At 41.3% G+C, this 20,200-nt stretch overlaps 1 protein-coding gene across 9 annotated transcripts in view; it reads left to right on the top strand.

The window, feature by feature from the left end:
- Positions 1–20,200, top strand: part of GRIA3 (glutamate ionotropic receptor AMPA type subunit 3) — a 258,425-nt gene that overhangs the window by 48,293 nt on the left and 189,932 nt on the right. For all 9 annotated transcript variants that reach the window (XR_005060543.2, XM_017649762.3, XM_017649765.3 and 6 more), the window contains one exon: positions 16,866–17,105. Coding sequence is in view for 8 of the 9 variants with exons in the window: in XM_017649762.3 (XP_017505251.1) it covers positions 16,866–17,105 (240 nt within the window). In the remaining variant the exon portion in view is untranslated. The remainder of the gene's footprint in view (positions 1–16,865; positions 17,106–20,200) is intronic.

Here is a 20,200-nt window from a genome sequence, read left to right as displayed (position 1 = left end):
GAATCCAATTCAAAAATGTTTCTGGCTCTGGAATATGGACAACATTATTATAACTAGAGTGGCAAAGTGATATGTAGAGGCAATAACTACCCGCGGGACAGGCCAGTGCAGGGTGAGCTTCTTAAAGGAAATTACATTTCAAGCAGGCAGCGAGCAATGCCATCGTGGCTCCCTGAAATTGATTGGGTGACAATCCAATTACAACATGTATCTGATCATTTCGTACATTGTGACAACCTAGTGGGATCAGGACACGCTTCAGTTCAGGGGAGTGGATATTCCCCAGTGCTTGGCCCTTTCCTAATGGGAGCTTAAACCATAAATAAGGCAATGGCAGCTAATAAAATAATAAGTGCATTAAGAAGTAAGGTATTCACTGGCAAATGTGTTATGTCATAGCAACAATATACCCAGAAATAAGGCAAGAGGGTGCACATAGCAAAATCTCTTGTAAAGACGCATAACTTGATTGTAAGCTCAAATAGCAAATATGCATTGAGGGTCGGGATAATTGGTCCTTTATCTTCTCCTTATAAAAGCAAAGGTTTATTTGCCCTTTAAATGGGCCAATAAAATTAAATTGGCACCCTGTGGTGTGTGCTGAATGCATAATCAGAAATCTGCAGTGATAAAAACAAAAAACAGAAAGAAAAAGCAGAAGTAGAAAAATCTAGAATTCTGAACAGCATAGAAAAGCAATGTCGGAAATTAATGTAGTTTCAGATAATACCTCCTCACTGTGCAGCAGTTCCCAGGGCAGTCACTCTTGCTCCTGAAAACTGGGGGTCACCAATTGGCTCCACAGTTCCTCAAAAGGAGAGCCTGCTTAGCTTTGGGATGGCCCAGGAGCAGGGGGAAAAGGGATGTGGCAGGGCCAGAAAGCAGGTGACTCTCCACCAGAGAGGAATTCACAAAACTTTGAAAGCAAAAGCAGTGCTCATGAAAAGGAACATTTTGTGATATTCAAAATGTCTTTCAAAGTATATTCCCTGTAATCCTTCCAAAGCCACTCATGTTGAAATTTTCAGAGAAAAAGCCCAACAAAAACCTCATAATACACAGGCACGCAGCAATCCAACCTCCAGAAAGTCGGTGCCTGCTAGCTCATGAACATGAAGCACCATAAATTTAAAAAATCCATCTTCCTCCTGATTTCTAATCTTGATGGCCAGACACATAAATATTTGTTTAATGAGTGACAGCATATTGATAATACTTTTCTGTATTAGCTGGATAGATGAAAGAGAGGGAAAATTGTGTTATCCAATTATTTTTTTGCATCAAATATATTCACAATGCTCTACTCAGAGAAATTATTAATTATGCACCAAAGAACTTTGCCTTAGAAATCTTAGAAAACTTTATAGAAATCCATGGTTTAGAATGATTCAGGTGGTCAGATAAATAAGGGAAAACCCTCACAGAATGAATCCCAAAGAATACTTCCTTTAAAGTGTGTTACAGTTGGAAGTTCTTAGTGAGGGCAGAACTACCTAGAGGTCATCTCTCCATCTTCAACCAGGAGTACATGAAAGCCTTCCCGAATAAATGAAGTACAGCTGCTCTGCAGAGAGAAAGATTCTTCAACTTTTCTAAGGGCCTCTCCGAGTTTTTCCAAGGCTCTTCCTAACCAAAAGAGCCTTTCACAGCTAAGGGAATACATGTTTTGTTTCCTCTGTATCTTTCCCAGACACCTGTCAAGGGACTCTGCAAATGCCTTTGCAGCCTGGCTGACACTTATGTTCAGTACCACCCACACCACTGAGGAGCTGAGACTCCTCCTTGGGAACAGATGAAAACCAGCATGAGAAGGAACATTGGCCAAAGTGGGATCCTCAGGTGAAGGGGAGCAAAATATGGTCAGAGTCACTGGGTCTGTAGCAGTGCCTTGGCAGCCTAGGCACCATAAAGACTGATCTTCAACCAACTTCCTCAGGGGTTCCACTTTAAAGGCAAAAGAGGCAACTAGGATCCAACTGTGCACAGAAACAAAAATTGCAAACAATAAAATATTAAATACTCATAATTGACTAATTGCTGGTACAGTTAGCTGCTTTTCCCCCCAGAGAAGGCATCTTCTATATGATTTCTGGAGCATTTAACTAAGTGCAGCTGTAATTATTATTATTCCTATAATAATAGGGTTTCTACAGATCTTCATATTTTTACATGCTTTATACTCATTATGGCTAATCCACAAAACATCTCTTCAGGGTATGTAAATACTGTCCTTGCCAGTATGCTGGAGAGGAGTGAGAACTCAGAATGAGGTAAAGTGAAGGTCACAGATTGAGTCAGCCATGATTTAGGAAACAGAACTGGAGAATTCCGCCTTTCAGTACTAACTTATGACATCAGCTCATTAAGAGCTTATGGTATGAACCGTATTATACTGAGCCTGTCACAAAGCTAACAGAGCACGTGTTATGTGTTTTCTAGCTCCCCAAAGGCTTTTTGACAACAGGTAGAAGTTCACTTTACATACATGAAGCAAGCAGGCCGCAGCTTGGCTGAGGCATGCTACATTCCAGTGCCAAAATGTGGGCTTAGCCAAGCACTGCTGGCACTCAGAAAAAGAATAGGTCTCTTGGGGGGTGAAACAGGCACCAGATGCTCCATGGAGGAGGGAGCTTCAGCCAGGTTTTGAAAGGTGGGCAAGAATGGAGAGGGTAGAGATTTGGAAAATGGCATGCAGGATGAGGACACAGCATAAACAAATGGCTTGCAGTAGGAATGAGTAAGAAGTATGTCAGGCATAGAAAGACCAAATAGGGTGGGTCAGAAAGTTCTTACTGGACAATTGTGGGAGACAATTTTGGATAGATTGTAAACCCTAATGAGGAAGGACCATGGGGTAGAAAACAAATATGCACTATTTACTGAACACACTTACTATGTACAGCTCTGTGCATTGTGTTTTTCTAATATGAATTCCAGGCTGAAGGGTTTAGACTACATCTGACAGGCAATAGGGAGCCAAGGGCCCCATCACTGAGTCCCAGTACCTAAAATAAGACAGAGTGTGCTCAATTACGTCACTCACATGTCCTTGGCCAACCTCTGAGGGCTTACTGGAGTGTTTTTATGACTAAATATGCAGCTTCTCTCAGGCGATCCATTGTTTTCTGAAAATATGTAGCCTTTAATTTTGCATAGCCTTGTACAAAGAGAATTGCAGAGGCAAATTCCTCTTCCTCTTGGACAACTCTGACGTGGTCAGACATATTCACTGGCAGCATATAAAAGGCACAAGTTTAATACATGAATGAACAGCAAAGCACTAGAGGGGGCTACTTACTCCATCTACAGCTAAAACTGCATTCTATAAGTTACATGAGTTTACTTAATTCTAGCTATTTCTAGCTATTTTTAGTCAGATTCTTCCCCGTGGAGCAAATTAGGCACTTTGGGAGACAGAGTCTTACTTTCAAACCACTGAAGGAGCATCTGCAGGTCTATGGAAGAGGACTCAGCTGTTCTGTGTTGCTACAAGAAGTTAAAGCAGGAATCTATTTGAATGACGCTCTGCACCAGTGGTTTCTCTTCTCAGCTCACAAATGGATTGAGTTCTAAAAGAAGATTGGTAGGCATACCGGTGGCCTTGGTACCAAAACTGTCCATTAAAGCACACGGGCTCCAGGCTGGAGTTGAAGTATTGTGCAGCACTGAACCTAGCCCCACAACATGCTCATTTTCAGTCCCAACTCAGAAGTTCAGCAACACATGTTGCCTAATCACTCCCCTCTGAGAGAGTAGGAGCCGAGATTCTTCTAGCTCCCATCCCCAGGTGGCAGTGTAATGGGACAACAGCTGGATTAGGGGGAGGAGTTCAGATGGAGGCTTGGAGGGTCTAGGGAGGAGGGATGGATTGGGAAAACAGTTGAAGGAATAAGATGGGACTTTGGCAGGAGGCAAGAAACACTGAGGACACAAATGTTATAGACCAAATCAGTGCTAGGCTTGGGACAGGGCATGAAGGTACAATGCTGTAAGGTGGTGTCTTGCCTGAAGATTTAAGCTCCAGGCAAGTTCACTATGGATTCAGTGAGACCCAGAAATGACAACAGAACATTCTTAGGGTTAAAGGATTTGTACCCGGCTTTATTGTCATGGCGGTAGATCAAGCACTAGGATCACATCTGCATCCAGCAGTCTGCAGGTCCATAATCCACCTCCATCTCTGCCTCTGCCCAGAGTACCATTCCTTTCTCCTTATCAATCATAGACTCTGGCCTGTAACAGGTCATAAGTAAGGCTGAAAAAACAAGGACTGGGATAAGAGTGGTGAAGATGGGTTCTAGGTAATTCACAGGGAGAAAAGACCAGTGGGGAAGAAACGTGAGGTCTGGCCATTACTGGGCCAGCTATGAATATGCCTTAGGAGGAGGTCACATGAAAAGGAACTTGAGCATAGAACTCCACATGTCCAGCATCTGGCACAGTACTTGGTATTATTCAATAAATGTTTAATGGAAAATATCTGCTGAATAGACACACATAAGCTAGAGGCTGAATGTTCACGTCTGATCAAAAGAGAGTGAAGATCGGAACCTACCTTTGGCAAACAGCAGTGTTGAGAGGGTTTGTTGGTAGTGACTTTACCCCTCCCCTTTGTCTCTGCCCTAATAACATCCAGCACTGCCTTCAAATGGCAAAAGGCCCCCACACTCTGGTGCCCCCAAATGCAGAGGCCCTCTCATAGGAGATAACTGAAAGGCTCAGGTCTTTCCTGACTCCTACTACCAGCCCTCAGAATGTACCCGACCTGTGTCCTGTTCCCTTGGTGCCTGGTTCTCAGGATTAATCTGACAAACCCATCCACACTGAAGTAGTCATGAATGATGCTGACCACATGTTCCCTTGCCAGGCCACATTTGTCATTTAACAGGGCATTTCACCATCCTAGCCAGTAGAGGTGGGTGTTTCAAACCTTGTAGTAGTCAATGGAGAAGACAACTGAAGGCAAGAAAACTTTCTAGGGGCCCTCAAACCACACTACGTGCCAATTACCTACTCTGCCTACATGTTGGCAGTTTCCATAACCTTTAAACAACGCCCCTCCCCCTCCAAAAAAAGTATGAAAGTTGTTAATATGAAACCTAGAACAGAGTGAGTCCTGAGTTAATGCTGGTTTGTAAATGAACTGAAATCTAAAACATTTAGTTGTGTAGGCACAGGAGGCAACTTAAATAGGACCTACTAAACTAGCACTGTCTGTGATGATAGAATGTGCCATTTGCACTCATAGTCTTATACAAACACGTAGCTACGGAGTATTTGAAATGTGGATGATGTAACTGAGAAACAGAATTCCTTATTTCATTTAATTTCAGATAGTTTAAATTTAAATAGTCACATGTATTTAGTGGCTACCAGATCAGACAACATGGGTCTAGACAATCCCTAGACACAGGAAACACATTTTGGGCAAGTGCCTGTCATTCATGAGTGTCCTTGTTAAAAACCTGGGTCTTTTTCTAAATTATCCCCAAGACCTTAGATCCCTCTCTTCCAAGAGATCTGCTTCTTTTTCTTAGGACAAAGGAGTACAGGGGATTTATGGGTGCTGGTTTCAGAGGGTGCTGTTCTCAGATTGGAGGCACAGTGCCTGTACTTCCCTGATCAAAACAGAGAGTAGTTGAACCCTGCAATGTTCTGCAAGAGCCATTGAGGTTTACCTGAATGTAAGCCTTGTGCTTGACCAGATGAACAGCTCTGACTGGACTTCTTTGGCCCAATGTTCTGCACAGACCCAGAATGTCCTCCTGAACCAGGAGCGGGGAACTGCTTTCAAAATTTCAACCCATTGAATTTGAGTCAGGAAAAAATGCCTATAATTTAAACTTGCCCTTTTTCCTAGAGGGAAAAAAAGGTACTTTACTCTTCAGGCTGGTGGAACATTTTTGAGGGCACTGAAGTTGTATAAATTTTTAATGCAGCGATAAGGTGAATTGTTTTGTTTAACCACCAATCTTGGGTGTTCTGAAGATGGCTTTTCAAAAGTTCCTTCCCATCAGGTTTGCATTTGGGAAATTTTATAAGGCTGCTTACAATTTATTTGAAGTCTACTAGCAGGCAGAGATGCTAAGGACCATGGACCCCCAGGAGTTGACCAGATATCAATTATTCTCCTTGTAAAATGGGTAGGCCATTTGCTCCCTGACAACAAAAGGCAATGAATCAGCTTTTTGGCCTTAGGTAATGACACATGGCTTGAATTAGAGGGTGGAAAGGAGTAGTTTCCCAAATTTCCCAAATCTTATGATGGTTCATTCTTTACTAGAGGCACTTCTCTGCCTCCTCTCAGCATCCTTTTCTTTTTTTTACTTCCTCCCCATAAAACTCAGTGATAAATAGTAAAGATAGCTAATTAGAGATGATGAGACCAGGAAGAAGAAAATCATGCAATTATTTTCTTCCCTGAAATTCAGACCTGTGAACATGTCTGAAGAACCAAGGTCAGTATGAAGAATCATTTGTGTTGCCTAATTGCAAGTGTATTAACGATATATTTGGAGAAGACAGGAGAATTCTAGCCAGGGTATTTATTACGAAACTGTTGTTACCCTGGAAAGTGTAGGGGTAAAGAATGAAGTAGCCAGCCAAATGTTTCTGTCCTTGACCCTGTCCTGTTCAGTATTTTTGTTAATAATTTGGATAATGCTATTGAAAGCAGGCTGATCAAATTGGTAGATGACATGTAACTGGGAGACATACCTAATAAACTTGTTAACCAAATCAAGACTTCAAAGCCTGGGTCAAAATCATGAGGACATTTTAAAAAGGTATTTAGGTACCAAACAAAGGTATTTATGTACAAAAACATCAACGGCACATACCCAAGGCTGGGGAAATCCTGGCTTGGCAGAAGTTCCTTAAGAAGATACCTAGGATACACTTAACACCACAAAGTGAGAGTAGACATCATAGAATTCTATAGTACATAGGCTTTTTTAAAAAGTCCATGCCATCCTAGGCAGAAATGACAGACAGATGATGTCTAGTCCATACTGTGTGGCAGGGGAGCATCAGTTCACCGTCTTCTGGATGGCTTCAACCTCACTTGCAGTATGGTGCTCAGACCTGGACACCAAACTCTGAGGGACATTTAACATACTGAAGCACATCAATTGGCGAAGGTCTGGGGTCTATGGCATACATCTGAAGTTCTGGGGTGATCAACCTGAAGAAGAGAAGCCACAAACAAGTGAGATGTATAGTTTCAGATGTTTGAAGGCCAGCTGTAAAAGAGGGAGCAGATATTTTGTGAGCTTCAGACAAAAAAAAAAAAAGGGAATCATAGGTGGTGAAAGTTACAGAGAAGCAGACTGTATAATAAAGAAATTTCTAATAATTAGAGTTGTCCCAAAGTAGAATGCCTGCTTTGGGAAGCAGTGAGTTCATCAAGAGTAGATGGAATGCCCTTCTGTCAATCAAACTATAGAGGAGATTTTTACACTGTTTAGGAGGTTGAGGGGGTGATCTAAGCCATTACATTCAACCTTAAGAATGTGATGCTAAGGAATTCAAACAGAATGGGAAATGAATTATGTCTTCCTAACTGACAATGGACCTAATATTTTAATATGTTTATATGGTTTGATTTTAATTATAAAATCTTTCAGACATACATAAAATAACAGATAACCATTAATTAGCTTTTAGAAATAATTTTTGTTTAGGGGCCCAGCTCTCCCTCCAACATCCCCACCCCCCACCAGCATGGGCTACAAAATTAACAAAAATGGCTTTCAAATGCTATATGACATGGTATCGTACTTGAAGCCTTTATCTGTCCATAACAACCTTATGGCTGATTGAAAGACATCCTAAGAGTTCGTCACTTTCCTGCCCAGCTTTAGAAATTGTTTCATTGGCTGTGACTGGATCACTGGATCAATTAGTTTTTCAATTGAGTTGCGCTAAATCCCATGTAAAATGAGTCGCAAGCCAAGCCAGGCAGACTGCTGCCTACTTTAGATGATTGACAAAGATATGTAGGTGAATTGCAGAGACTAACACTGGGACGAATGACAATTCTGTTGAGTTATTTGTTATGGGGATGATAATTAGTAGAAATCAAGAACCAATACTACGTACTCACTGACACTCAGATAGCAGCTTTTGTAATTTTTCAAAGAAGAGGTATTATATCCACTTGTTCTCAGCACATCCCTGGGAAGTGGACAAGGCAGGTTCCCTGCTGGCTTACAAATGACAGACCTGAAGCCTAGTGAGGTAAGGGACCCAGGGTCACACAGCAAATTAGGGACTGAACCATATAAAAACCCATCACAGTTTAGAAGCACTGTGAAATAATTTTAAAAATAATATTAACAGCAGATTCCATTTATCAATTGAGCACAGTCTTATTTGAGCATCTGAAGCACTTTGAACATACTCATTTAATATGCACAACCACTATAGGCACCATCATCCCAATTGTTGTAGATATGGAAATGAGGTTTGAAGAGTTTAAGTAACTATCCCAGGGCTATTCAATGAGTGATCTGACCTCAAAAATAAACTTCAGATCTCTCCACGCATTGCCACAACTCAAATCCAAACGACTATCCTCTCTTACCCAGACTCTAGGAATAGCTCCACATGTTCTCCCTGCTTTCGTTGATGCCCCCTTAAATCTAATGTCCATACAGTAGCCAGAGAAATTTTTTTTAATATAAATTATCTCATAGAAAACTCATGATCAAAATCTTTCCAAGATTTCCTCCCATGGTCCTTAGAATAAAACCTAAATTCCTTACCACTATCCTGAGGTCCTCCACAGTTGGGCCCCTGCCTCCTACCAGAATCACCTTGCAGCCTTCTCCTTACTGGCTGCACTCCAGCCAAGCTAGTCTTCTTTCAGTGCCTCAAATATCAGATGCTGTCCTCTTTCAGGGCCCTAGTGTGTGTGGTTCTGTCCGCATGAGATGCTCTTCTACTCCCAGGTATGTTACCTCGAAGGCCAAGTCCTCGGATAAGTTTTCCCTGACCAAATCTAAAGTCACCTTGTCACATAGTTTCATAGCACCCTAATACCTTCCCTTCTTAGTACTTAGAACATGGTAATCATGTGGGTCTGATGACTTTATCAATATTATATTTGCTGCCAGTACTAGACTATGAGCTCCATGAGCACAAAGATCCTGTCTGTTTTGCTCACTACTGTATCCCAGCACCTAAACAGTGTTTGTCACACAGTAGGAACTCAAAATTTTATTTGATGGATGAATAAATTAATGAATGAATGAATAAGCAAAATATTTAAAATTCCTGAACCCCAATGCCTAGCCATATTATCTTGATATAAAAGGGCCTAAAAAGTACCCCTTTTACCCCAACCCATCTCAACACCTCTCTTGCCATTCTGACACTGGTATGCAAGGGTGGTTTGCACTTAAGAGTTGCAAAAGGAATTTTCCAAAATACACGTGTTCATATGTTAATGCCTACATTTGCAAGCCGTTATATTCAAGTAGGATCAAATGTTGATAATGAGTGTTTTCTTTGCCAGCGTTTAGATACATGCCATGTAATTGCAAAAATAACTAGTTAGACTGTTGGAAGGCAGTGTACTCCTGAGAGCTGAACAAAATGTTCAAGGGAATTAACCCAAAGATGGTAATTAAACCATGGAATCATCAGCTGGAGAATTGGGCTGACACCGGGTTCTGACTCTGGTACCTATAAGCACCCACTGTGGTTACTGGCACCCAAGACCAAAGAGTGTTGAGGGGGAATGAGATGCTGATCTATATGAACCCAGGGAAGGTATGAGCTGGGTACCACCCCACACCCACTGTACCAGCTCCATCCTTTATCTAATTCTCCCTCTCCTACATCCCCAGGCTAAACACAAATGGCCAATTTAAGGGCAAAACCAGGAAGAGGAAGGTATCTGCTTGTATGGTGGGCTTTGAAGAGTCCAAAATATTCACCCTTCTGAACTTTCCACCACTAAAATAACTCCTTTGGGATCCTCTAGATACGTATGCATTTTTGTTAGGTTAGGGCCATGCTTTCTGTGGAGAGGATGTCATAAGCTAACCCTGTGGTTCTCAAATCAGGGACATGGAGGAAGAAGGGAACAGGGAATGTTATTCCACTCCCCAGGTGATATTTGACAAGGTTTTGAGGCATTTGGGGTCTCACAACTGGGGTGTGGCAGTGGTACTCCTGGCATCTGATGGGTAGAGGCCACGGATGCTGTTAATCATCCACAACACAGACTTATCCATCCCAAATGTCAATAATGCCTGCTGAGGTTGAGAAACCCTGAGCTGACTCATTGCACAGATCAGTTTATTAGTCCATTAAAAACTGATAGACAGGGCAGATTCTTGAAGAAATGTGAGTTGGGATGGCTATATTTTGATGATCCAGTTGGAAGAGAAAGGAGAAAGAGTAATCTGATAGCAGTGCCAATGACAGACTGGGGAAAAGACTAGAAGCAGGTGACCAGTTACGAGATGACTCTCATAGTCTAAGAGAAAATGAATGGGAACCTACCCCAAGGATGAGCAGGAAATAGTTAGCCCACATGCTGTAGAGGTAGACTTGATGAAGCATAACAGAAGAATGGTATGGGGGACTGAGGCAGAGGGAGAAGGCAAAGATGGCCCTTATGCCTCTAGCTTGGGGGACTGGAAGATGAGTGACACATTCAAAAAAACATGGACAAGAGAAAAGATCCACAGGTGGAGGGTGGGGGTGGAGGAAAAATATGCTGAGTGTGATGCCATGAAAGCCTCCCACTGAGGCTGTTTTACGAGCAGTTAGAAATGTGGACCTGAGCTCTGGAGTGTGTTTGATGCTAGAGGTATCTCCTTGCAAGTCATTCACATGGAGGTAGTGTGATAAGAGCTCCTGCTTAGCACATAGCAGGAGCTCCATAAATACTTGTTCAGTGAAAAAAAAAATTACAACAAGGAGAAAAGAGGGCCAAGGACAAAATCTTTGGACACACCTTCATCAAGGGAGTTGATCAAGAGGAGAGAACCATAAAGGTAGTAGAGCCAGCCAGGTTTAGTGCTCTCGAAACAGAAGAGTGTCAATCTTGCGCGCACACACACACGCACACACACACACACACACACACACACACACACACACACATTTCACCAGACTTGAAACTTTACCATAGACCAACACACAGCTTTAGAAAGGTCTGAGCTGTCTGATCTCTTAAGGTCCATCCCAAATCTAAGCTTCTTTGATCCCTTCGAATTCATGGTACTATGGCATTACCTGGACAACCTTCTTGTGATATATCTCCATTGGTTCCCTCATAGCTATATTTTTCTTCTTCCTGCTTGCTTCAAATGTGATCATTAAGTCAGCAAGAGACTTCAGTTTCCTTTTTCCCCGATTCAAAAGGCTATGAAAAGTTTTCTGTAAATGATATGCAATATTGTTATTCTAATCTTTGGAGTAATCAAGTTGTTTGACATTTTTGTAATGATGCCTTTTGGAATATGGGTGGTGTAATTAGCTGCTACACTGTACATTAACAATACCTGTCCCGACCCTACAGACTTGGGGACTATAAATAAAAGCGTGACAGCTGGCTCCAGCCTTGCTTGTCACTCACCATTGAAGGCAACACAGCCGGGGAGCTGCACTAGAGTCCCCAAGAATCCAGGATGTAGTCAGAAACATCTTCAACGAAAGGAATTTGGTGCTTTGCTAGTTGGAAGAGATGGAGATAGGCACTCTTAGGAAGCAGACAACCAAGATATTTTATACTGAGAAGGCACAGAGGCTCCAAGGGGAGATAGCAGTTTACCTGCACACAAGTACAGTGCAGTCTCAAGCCAAACTAGACAGGTTTCTTTCTTAACCGATTACTACCCAGGAATGAGAATAGGAAAGAACTCTGAGGAAATGTATAGGGGAAATGAAGAAGAATAAAAAAAGCTATACTACCTGGGCATTCAGTGTGAAGTTGAGGATCTTGGTTACTGTGGGAAGGGTAACCTGATGGGATGAAGAGAGGACAAAGTGTGCTAAAAAGAGCTGCCAAGTGGAAAGAAACAGAAAAAGAACTACTCAGTTCCCAAGTTACATGTTAGGCACTATACTTAGTATTTTCTGCATACCACTTCATTTATTTCTCACCTTATGACAAAAACCAAGAGCAACACTTATAACTAAGACATAATTTATATTTCACTTGTCTCATGTATTACTGCCTGTTCCCCTCACTAGTATGTAAGTTCCAAGAGGACAGGACCTTTTTTTTCACTCCTCTATCTACCAGTACCTATAACAGTGCCCAGCACATAATAAATGCTCAATAAATATGTGGTGTGTGAATAAATAGCTAGTGTTAATTGAGTATCTGTTTTGTGCCAGGCACTTCCCATGAATGAGCTTATTTTAACTTGCACAACCAATGCTGAGACAGACACTATAATTATCCTAATTTTACAGATAGTGATGAAGAAACTGGGTCAGAGACACAGAGATATTAAGCAACTTGCCTAATAAACAATAGATTCAGGATTTCAACCTATGCAGTCTAACTCCAGAATCTGCCTGTGCAATCACTATCTTTACTGAGGCTCAGAGAGGTCAAATAACTTGCAGAAAGTCATGTAGTTTAAGACTGACACAGCCATGATTGAAACCAAGGTCTGCCTGTCTCAGAAACTGTTGCCTTTTCCTCTGCACTTCATGGCTTCACAAGATTGCCAAGATAACTATGTCTTCCATCATCATTTTACCAAGGACGAGTCTTCTGAGATAAAGAAATGGGTGTGGCTCATTAAGGATTCAGAAAAGTAATAGACATTGTGGAAAAGAATCATGAGTCCCAAAAGATCTCCAGTCTGCCACCTGATTTCATTGTTAGTACGTGGGGCTGAAGGGAGGAGAGAGAAGCCGCAAGCAGATGAGTCATGGGAAACCCCTGGGGGATCTATCTATGCTGAGAGCCAGGCATTGAGGGTAAGTCACTTTCATGCCAGGCAAATCCTGACCCATGCTGCCCTAGATAGCTCTGGAGAAAGCGCAGAGATGCTGACAAAGCATTTCTGAGAGACTGCTTCATAATTCACCGTGTGACCTTGTGCACGACACTTCCTCTCTTTGTATCATAGTTTCTTCATGATAGGGATGTGTTGGCGAAACTCTCAAATCAGAAGAGCTCCACATGAAATTTCATTTGAAGACATGATTCCACCCAAAAAAACTACGCTTTGAAAAACCACTGAATAAAATAGTCTTTATGTTCCATCCAGCTCAAGCCTTCTAAGACTCTAAGCATATAGACACTGTCCTTTGGATCAGCTCAGTGTTTTATTCAACCCTATTTTCTGTAGTCAGGAATGGCCACTGTGAGAGGCCACTCACAGGTTCCCTATGCCCCAGCTTCTCTCAGAGGCTATTACCCGTGCCCTCATATGGCCGTTGTCTTCCCTTGGGCCCTGTACTAACATGAATTATATGTGTTGAGATAGAGCAAGGGCACCTTCGCACAATGGTATTTGCAGGACAGCTACACGTGTGTTTCAGATGAAGGGGAGAGCACATCTGTGATTTCCCCCTAACATTCTTCTTGCTGATGTCCACCCCCACCGTGTGTCTGCCTGTTGGACACACAGAAGCCTGGTGCTCCCTGAGCACTGATGCTGATGTATAGTGCTTCTAATGTCTGAATCACGACCAAAGCTGTATGCTTTATTACATACTAAGCACTCAATGGCTGTTATCATTACTTTTGCCAATTTTATGTAGAACATTTATGTGTACCAGCCAAGATCTGACCTGGTGCTGCTAAAACTCCCCATTTACAGGATTAATTTTAGATTTAAAAAAATTTTTCACTTCGTTCCCTTACACCTGCTCACTCATACATTTTTATAAGGTCTTCCTTTGTCTCACTCTGCTTATCATCATACATAGACTTAAAGATTTCACTGCAGGCTCCTTATGGAGTCTGGGTTTCACATTTTCAACATGATTCCCTTCTTATAAAGTTTTAAAACAAGCAAAAATAACATTGCATTGTTTAGGTGTGTGTGTTCGTGTATTTTTAAAAAGCACGGTAATGATAAACACAAAAATCAGGACAGTAGTTACCTGGAGGGAAGGAGAAAGGGTTGAAAACTGGGAGATGGAGTACAGGAGGAAGATAAAGGTAAAAATAAGTTATCAGTAATGTTATAGTTGTTAGGTTGGGTGATGGTTTTATGGCTGTTCATTACAGATGTTCATAAATAGATAAATCAACAAAATATGAGGAGTCTGTATTTGACCTGGTAATGATTATTTCTGTACCAGTGAAGTTCAAAAATGATGGTTATAAGGGCAATACAAGAGTTTTTATTTTAACTAGGATGTCACTTCCATAACACACTTAACTTTCATTTTGTTTTCTTCTAATGCCAGTGGCTTTTTGAAATTCTAACTGGATCATAGCTACAAGTTTGCCTCTTTCCAAGTTTATTTCTCCCTCAATTATTGTCCATAATTTAGCCAGGTTAGGTTTCTCCATGTTGGAGGTATGTTGCATTTCCCCATGAGGCTATTTTTGCATAGGGTTTATGGATCCTCATCTTTCTCTTGGTCCTTGCATGATAGTTGTTATGGATCTAAGAATTACCAGGTATCTCCTGAATCATTTTGGGTGAAGGGCCATATTTGCTTATTCCAGCCTTCCAGCTCCATGACCATTATTAAGGACAGCTTCTTTCTAGGGTTGCCAGATAAAACACAGGATTCACAGTTACATTTGAATTTCAGATAAACAACAAATAATTCTTTAGTATAAGTATGAACTTGAGACATACTAAAAAATATAATTTGTTATTTATCTAAAACTTAAATGTAACTGGACATCCTATATTTTTATTTGCTAAATCTGAAAACCCTATCTCATTTGGGTCAATAATTACTCTTTAATATTAATATTGGATTTGGGTCCCAGGCAGCGTGAGTTTTAGAGTCAGACAGACTCAGATTCAAATCCTGGCTGCTCCACTCAAGAGATGGAACATTTTTTGTCTCAGGATTCCTATTGATTAAATGGGAATAATAGCAATACCTCATGAAGTTGTGAATATTAAATGACATAATATGTGTATAGCCCAGTGCCTGGTACATACTAAGCACTCAACAGCTGTTATTATTATTGTCAATTTTATAGAGAACGTTACATGCACCAACCAAAATATGACTTGGTACTGCTCAAACTTCCCACTTACAGGATTAATTTTGGAGTAAGACTCTCCTTAGTGTCTTCTTTGGTGCTGACTAAGGCAGAATGGCATCTGGCAGCTTCCTGTTTGTTTCCAAGGATGCCCTTTGGCACCCTGTCATGAAGTGCTCCAGATTCATTCTCTAGTTGGCTTTTTCCTTTTAACATAAAGACCTTTTTTATCCACAAGTTTGGGGGTGACTTCAAATTCCTCAAGTTGAAGTCTGTTGTCTTCCCTGACAGGGAAATATAAGTGACTGATAATCATCTTTGAACTGCTAGCCTCAGGCCAGTGAGTAATGAGTTGACTGGTAAAAGGGAACAGCCCTAATCAATAAAGGGTTAAATAGAATGCATGGAAAGCAAGATACCACAGATATTGAGAACTCTGTTTCTCACAACAGGGTCAATAAATGAATTGGTTTTCCATTTGCCTTCCTCCCACCTTCAACACCTTCCTTCTTTCTGGTGCCCAGTGCCTTCACTGATTCTCTTCTTGGGGAGGAGGCAAGACCCTTTCCATTCTCTCTTCTGACCCACCCAATTATGTCTAATTGGACATAATTAATTCATCTTAACATGCTGATGGTTAAAAATATTCTATTTAACCCCCCTCTCAAACCACAGACTTTTCGAACACCCTAAACGTAAAGAAGTAAGCCTAACAATGGCCTCCTAGTAGGTAAGGGAGACCATGCAGGACCCCTAAATCACCCTACATTATCAGCAGTTCCGTCTGCTTCACATGAATGGAAGGGAGCAGTAGAGCAGATAATCTAAAGATCATTTCCACTTGGTTTGGGAACACACCACATGGTGTTGCTGTAGCTGATCTGCTTTGCTAATTATGTCCTACTTTAGCTAATATTGAAATAAGTGCACATTTTTTTAAGCTCATCTGGGCCAGAAGAGAGAAGAGGGTAGTGGTGTAGCCCACTTTGAAATGAAGGAAAGCTGACCATGATCAAGAGGGGAACATGGAAGTTCTGTATGTGGGCTAAGAAATCTAGAAGATAAATGCAAAAGGATCAAGACAGAACTTTGCCAATTACAGATGAGCAGAATAGGCCTGCCTACCCCATGTGACTCACTGGGCACTGAAAGGCCAGTCTTCTCAACAGCCTGCCCAGAATCTGAAATCTTCTTCATTAGTAGCCTACATGAAGGGTCTGAGTCATAACATAACTATGGTTAAAGCATTATGTACCCTAAGAGAAGTAACATTTCCTGGCAGATGCATTAGCAGTTTGTCTGACTAAATCATCAGTCATTTTTGTCATCTAGGGTAAAAAGCACTGAATGGGGTGGGACACAAGATAATTTTACCTTGACAGGGAAATGGATACACTAAGAGACCCCTGAGCAGCTATGGTGAAAGTACAAGAGCACCTCGGGCCTTGTGGGTGAGCTGGAAGGTTGCTGAAAGTACGTAAGACAAACTTCACCTCTTTCCTCCCCACATTTTCTTAATTTCCTACTCATGTTAGTCATAGAGAATATGCAACCAAATCAAGCAACATTCTCATGCTGGGCAACTGGACTTTCAAGGACTTTTAGAGATTTCTGAGATCTTGGTTTTCTGTTGAGGCCAAAGCCCAATTATACAAGCTGCAGCAAAGGACCATGGGACTATTGAAATTTCTTTCTCTTTTTCTCATTGCAGTCTGCTCCCAGTTCTCGAGAGGGGTGTATGCCATCTTTGGATTCTACGACCAGATGTCAATGAACACACTGACCTCCTTCTGTGGGGCACTGCACACATCCTTTGTCACTCCCAGCTTCCCCACTGACGCAGATGTGCAGTTTGTCATCCAGATGCGCCCAGCCTTGAAGGGCGCTATTCTGAGCCTTCTGGGTCACTACAAGTGGGAGAAGTTTGTGTACCTCTACGACACCGAAAGAGGTAAGAGGCATCTGCTCTCCCCTTTGAATACTCATGTAACTGTGATGTTCCAACCTTCCTCAACTCATGTTTGCTTCCTTCTTTTGCAATGAGTGAAATCTAATACTCTTTGTAAACTGTATTTAATATTCAAAATGAATTGAAGATTAAGACCAAAAAATTGAAGCAATGATAATTTTAGAATCCAATTTTCCAAACTATGTATGTCCTCCCACACCTGACCCTGAAAAGGGGTTTGGGAGTACTCGGGTTGAGTCATTGTTGCTGAAAAAGAACCGTTTCCCCCCACCAAAAAAATCATTTTTGTGATCTGAAATGCACAAAGTACAAGCAGCTTTGTCTAAGATAGAGAGAGGCCTAAGCTGGAAAGTTTCGGAAAATTCTGTCAGAGATTATAATTATCCCCGTTTTGTAGATAAGAAAATGGAAGCCCAGGGCTTCTTCCAGGCTCCCAGGGCTTCTTCCACCAGATCACATTAGGTCTTCAGCAATAGGGCCTCAACAATTATCTGATGGAAATAGTGAAGAGACTGGTGAAACTGGGCTTTTGGGATGGACAAGTTTTCTAATAGTGAGCTAATAAATTAAGGACACAATCTTAGTCTCAGAAACCAAGAGTCTGATCTTAAATAGCATATAGTTGGGTGCATTCATTATGAGCTAAAGCACACACATCATAATCCAAGCAAACAGACTCCTCTAAAATGTTTGAGGGGTTCCTCAGTAAAACCAAGGGATCCTATCATGATAAAATTCCAAAAGACAGTGTTACTTTATCATTTGTTTGCCTGTAACTCTGGTTATAGGCTGGAGATGGTTCTTTTTGACTCAGTTTTCGGACCCAGAGAAGGAAGGAGCAAATGGAAGGCTTGACTTCCTGAGGGGTGCGTGGAGAGGATGTCCTTCTAGGTAACTTGACTTGAAGGACCATTTTGTTTTGGGGAATCCAGAGTACTCTTCACTTCACTCTCATTTTGGTGCATCATCAGACACTGTTAGGTAATGCTGAGGCCTGTATTTGCCTATGATACTCACCTCCAAAATATTATCAAATTTTATGAACCTGAAGCAGGAGGCCAGAATTCTGGTTCAAGCTCTGCTATTAACTAGCTCTCAGACTTTGACCAACTCATGGAAGCTCTCTTGGCCTTGGTCTCCTCCCCTAAGATGTGTTCCTTCTTAACATAATATTCTATGATTTTTTCTGAGGTTATACCAGACACAGAACACTGTATCCTGCTACTAATCCTAACTTATTTATTATTAGTTAATTAGCCAAACAGTTCTACAAACTGTTATCAGCCCCCAATGATACTATTTTTGTGATAGACACCATTCTTGTTCCAAGCTTGTGATAGATGCTTATATAATACAGTTCCAGTTGGGTGGACAAAAAAGGACATTCATGAAACAATTCATGAACGCAGAACACCACCAAATTGAGTGCTACACCACCGATTCTGATTGCTATAAGAATTGTGAAATGGTAGAGCTCCAAGAAAGTACAGTTTTCAGAGAAGGTGGACTAGGGGAGCTAGGCGTTCAAGGATATGTAAATTGTGGATTGCAAGAGAACAGGGAGATGTGGTTTGGGAAGGAGCAAAGAGCATGAACAAAGGGCAGAATCAGGAAGGAGAGCTGTATGTTCATGTAGAACCTTGCCTGCCTAGGATACCAAAGTAGTTTCAAAATGCTAAATCACAATTTGGTAAATTTTAATGCATTTCACTTCTTTCAAACACTCAGGATGAATTAGTCTATTTCCATGTACTGTATACAGTGTAATCTATTGCATAACAATCTAATTTTCAGAAATGAAGTTTGTAAATCAGAGAGCTTCTCTCCTGAAACTTATTAAAAACTAAACATTAACTCTAATACTGTAACCTCTCATTCATTCAAAAGCAGAAGCTACAGTCAATGTATTTTCTCATCTCCCATGACCCTTTGCTCTCTATTGAGGGAAGGAAGCAAAAGTTCATCTGTGTCTATTTCTTACCCCTGCATCTTTTCCCAAATCATCTAAATAGTTTGGACAATTCTGTGATCTTGGAGCCAAAAGAAACCTTTCTGACACATGTGTGTTCATTTATTTTCCTCTGTAGCCATTTAGCTGGTAGGACAAAACTGCTGTTTAAGAAACACTTTCCATAAGCTTTTACACTAATTTCCCCCTTGGAAAGCCTTTTGAAAACATTGCACCATGACCAGGTTGCAAAATATGCAATGGCTTGTATTGTCCACATTGAAAAAAAAGTAGTCTATTCTTCAAGACTTGATATAATTATACCTCAACCAACTAACAAACCCTTTGTCCCTGTGCCACCTTCTGAGAACCTTCCATGGCAGGCAGCTCCCATTTTTCCATTGCTACCCAAATGTGTCAGAACCATACTTGCCTCAGCAACTTCACTTCTACTGCTACCTAGAAAAAATTCTCTCCTTCATCTTGATTATGAAAATCCTGCCTATTCTTCCATTTTTTTAAATCCACCTCCAACTCTACTCCCCCAATGTAGCCTTCCCTGACCACCCTAGCTCACAATGATTTATTTATTCATTAATCCATTTATTCAACACATGCTAGGGTTACGGTGATGAACAAGATAGACATGGTTCCTGTGCCTATCCTAATGGATAAGATCTAATTTTAAACAGATTCACAGTGATAGGCTCATTGAGAAGGGGCATTTAAACTGGGAATTAAAGAATTTGAAGCAGACAGCCTTGTGAATAATAGAGGGAAAGAGTTTCAAACAGTGGAAAGAGCAAGTGTAGAGGCCATGTGGCAGGGAAGTGCTTGGCGTGTTTGAGGAACTGAAGAAGAGAAGTATGACTTAAGGGCAGTGCAGAGGTTGAGAGCGGCCTGAGATGAACATGTAGAGGTAGACAGGAGGCAGACCATAGCCATGGAGTAGGAACAGGAGCCATGGTAAGGGATGTGAATTTTATTCTAATCTCAAGGTGAAGTCTTTGGGGGATTCTGAACACAGGAGTCACGTGATCTAAGTTTCTACAGAGAATGGACTGTGGTGCAAGTGAAAGAAGGGAAACCATTTAAAAGGCCATGTGGTCATGTAGGTGAGATGAAATGA

Source organism: Manis javanica, chromosome X (assembly GCF_040802235.1).
Source record: "Manis javanica isolate MJ-LG chromosome X, MJ_LKY, whole genome shotgun sequence".
Classification (NCBI taxonomy): Eukaryota; Metazoa; Chordata; class Mammalia; order Pholidota; family Manidae; genus Manis; species Manis javanica.
Note: the sequence above shows the minus strand (reverse complement) of the source record. Positions and strands in the feature narration are given on the sequence as shown.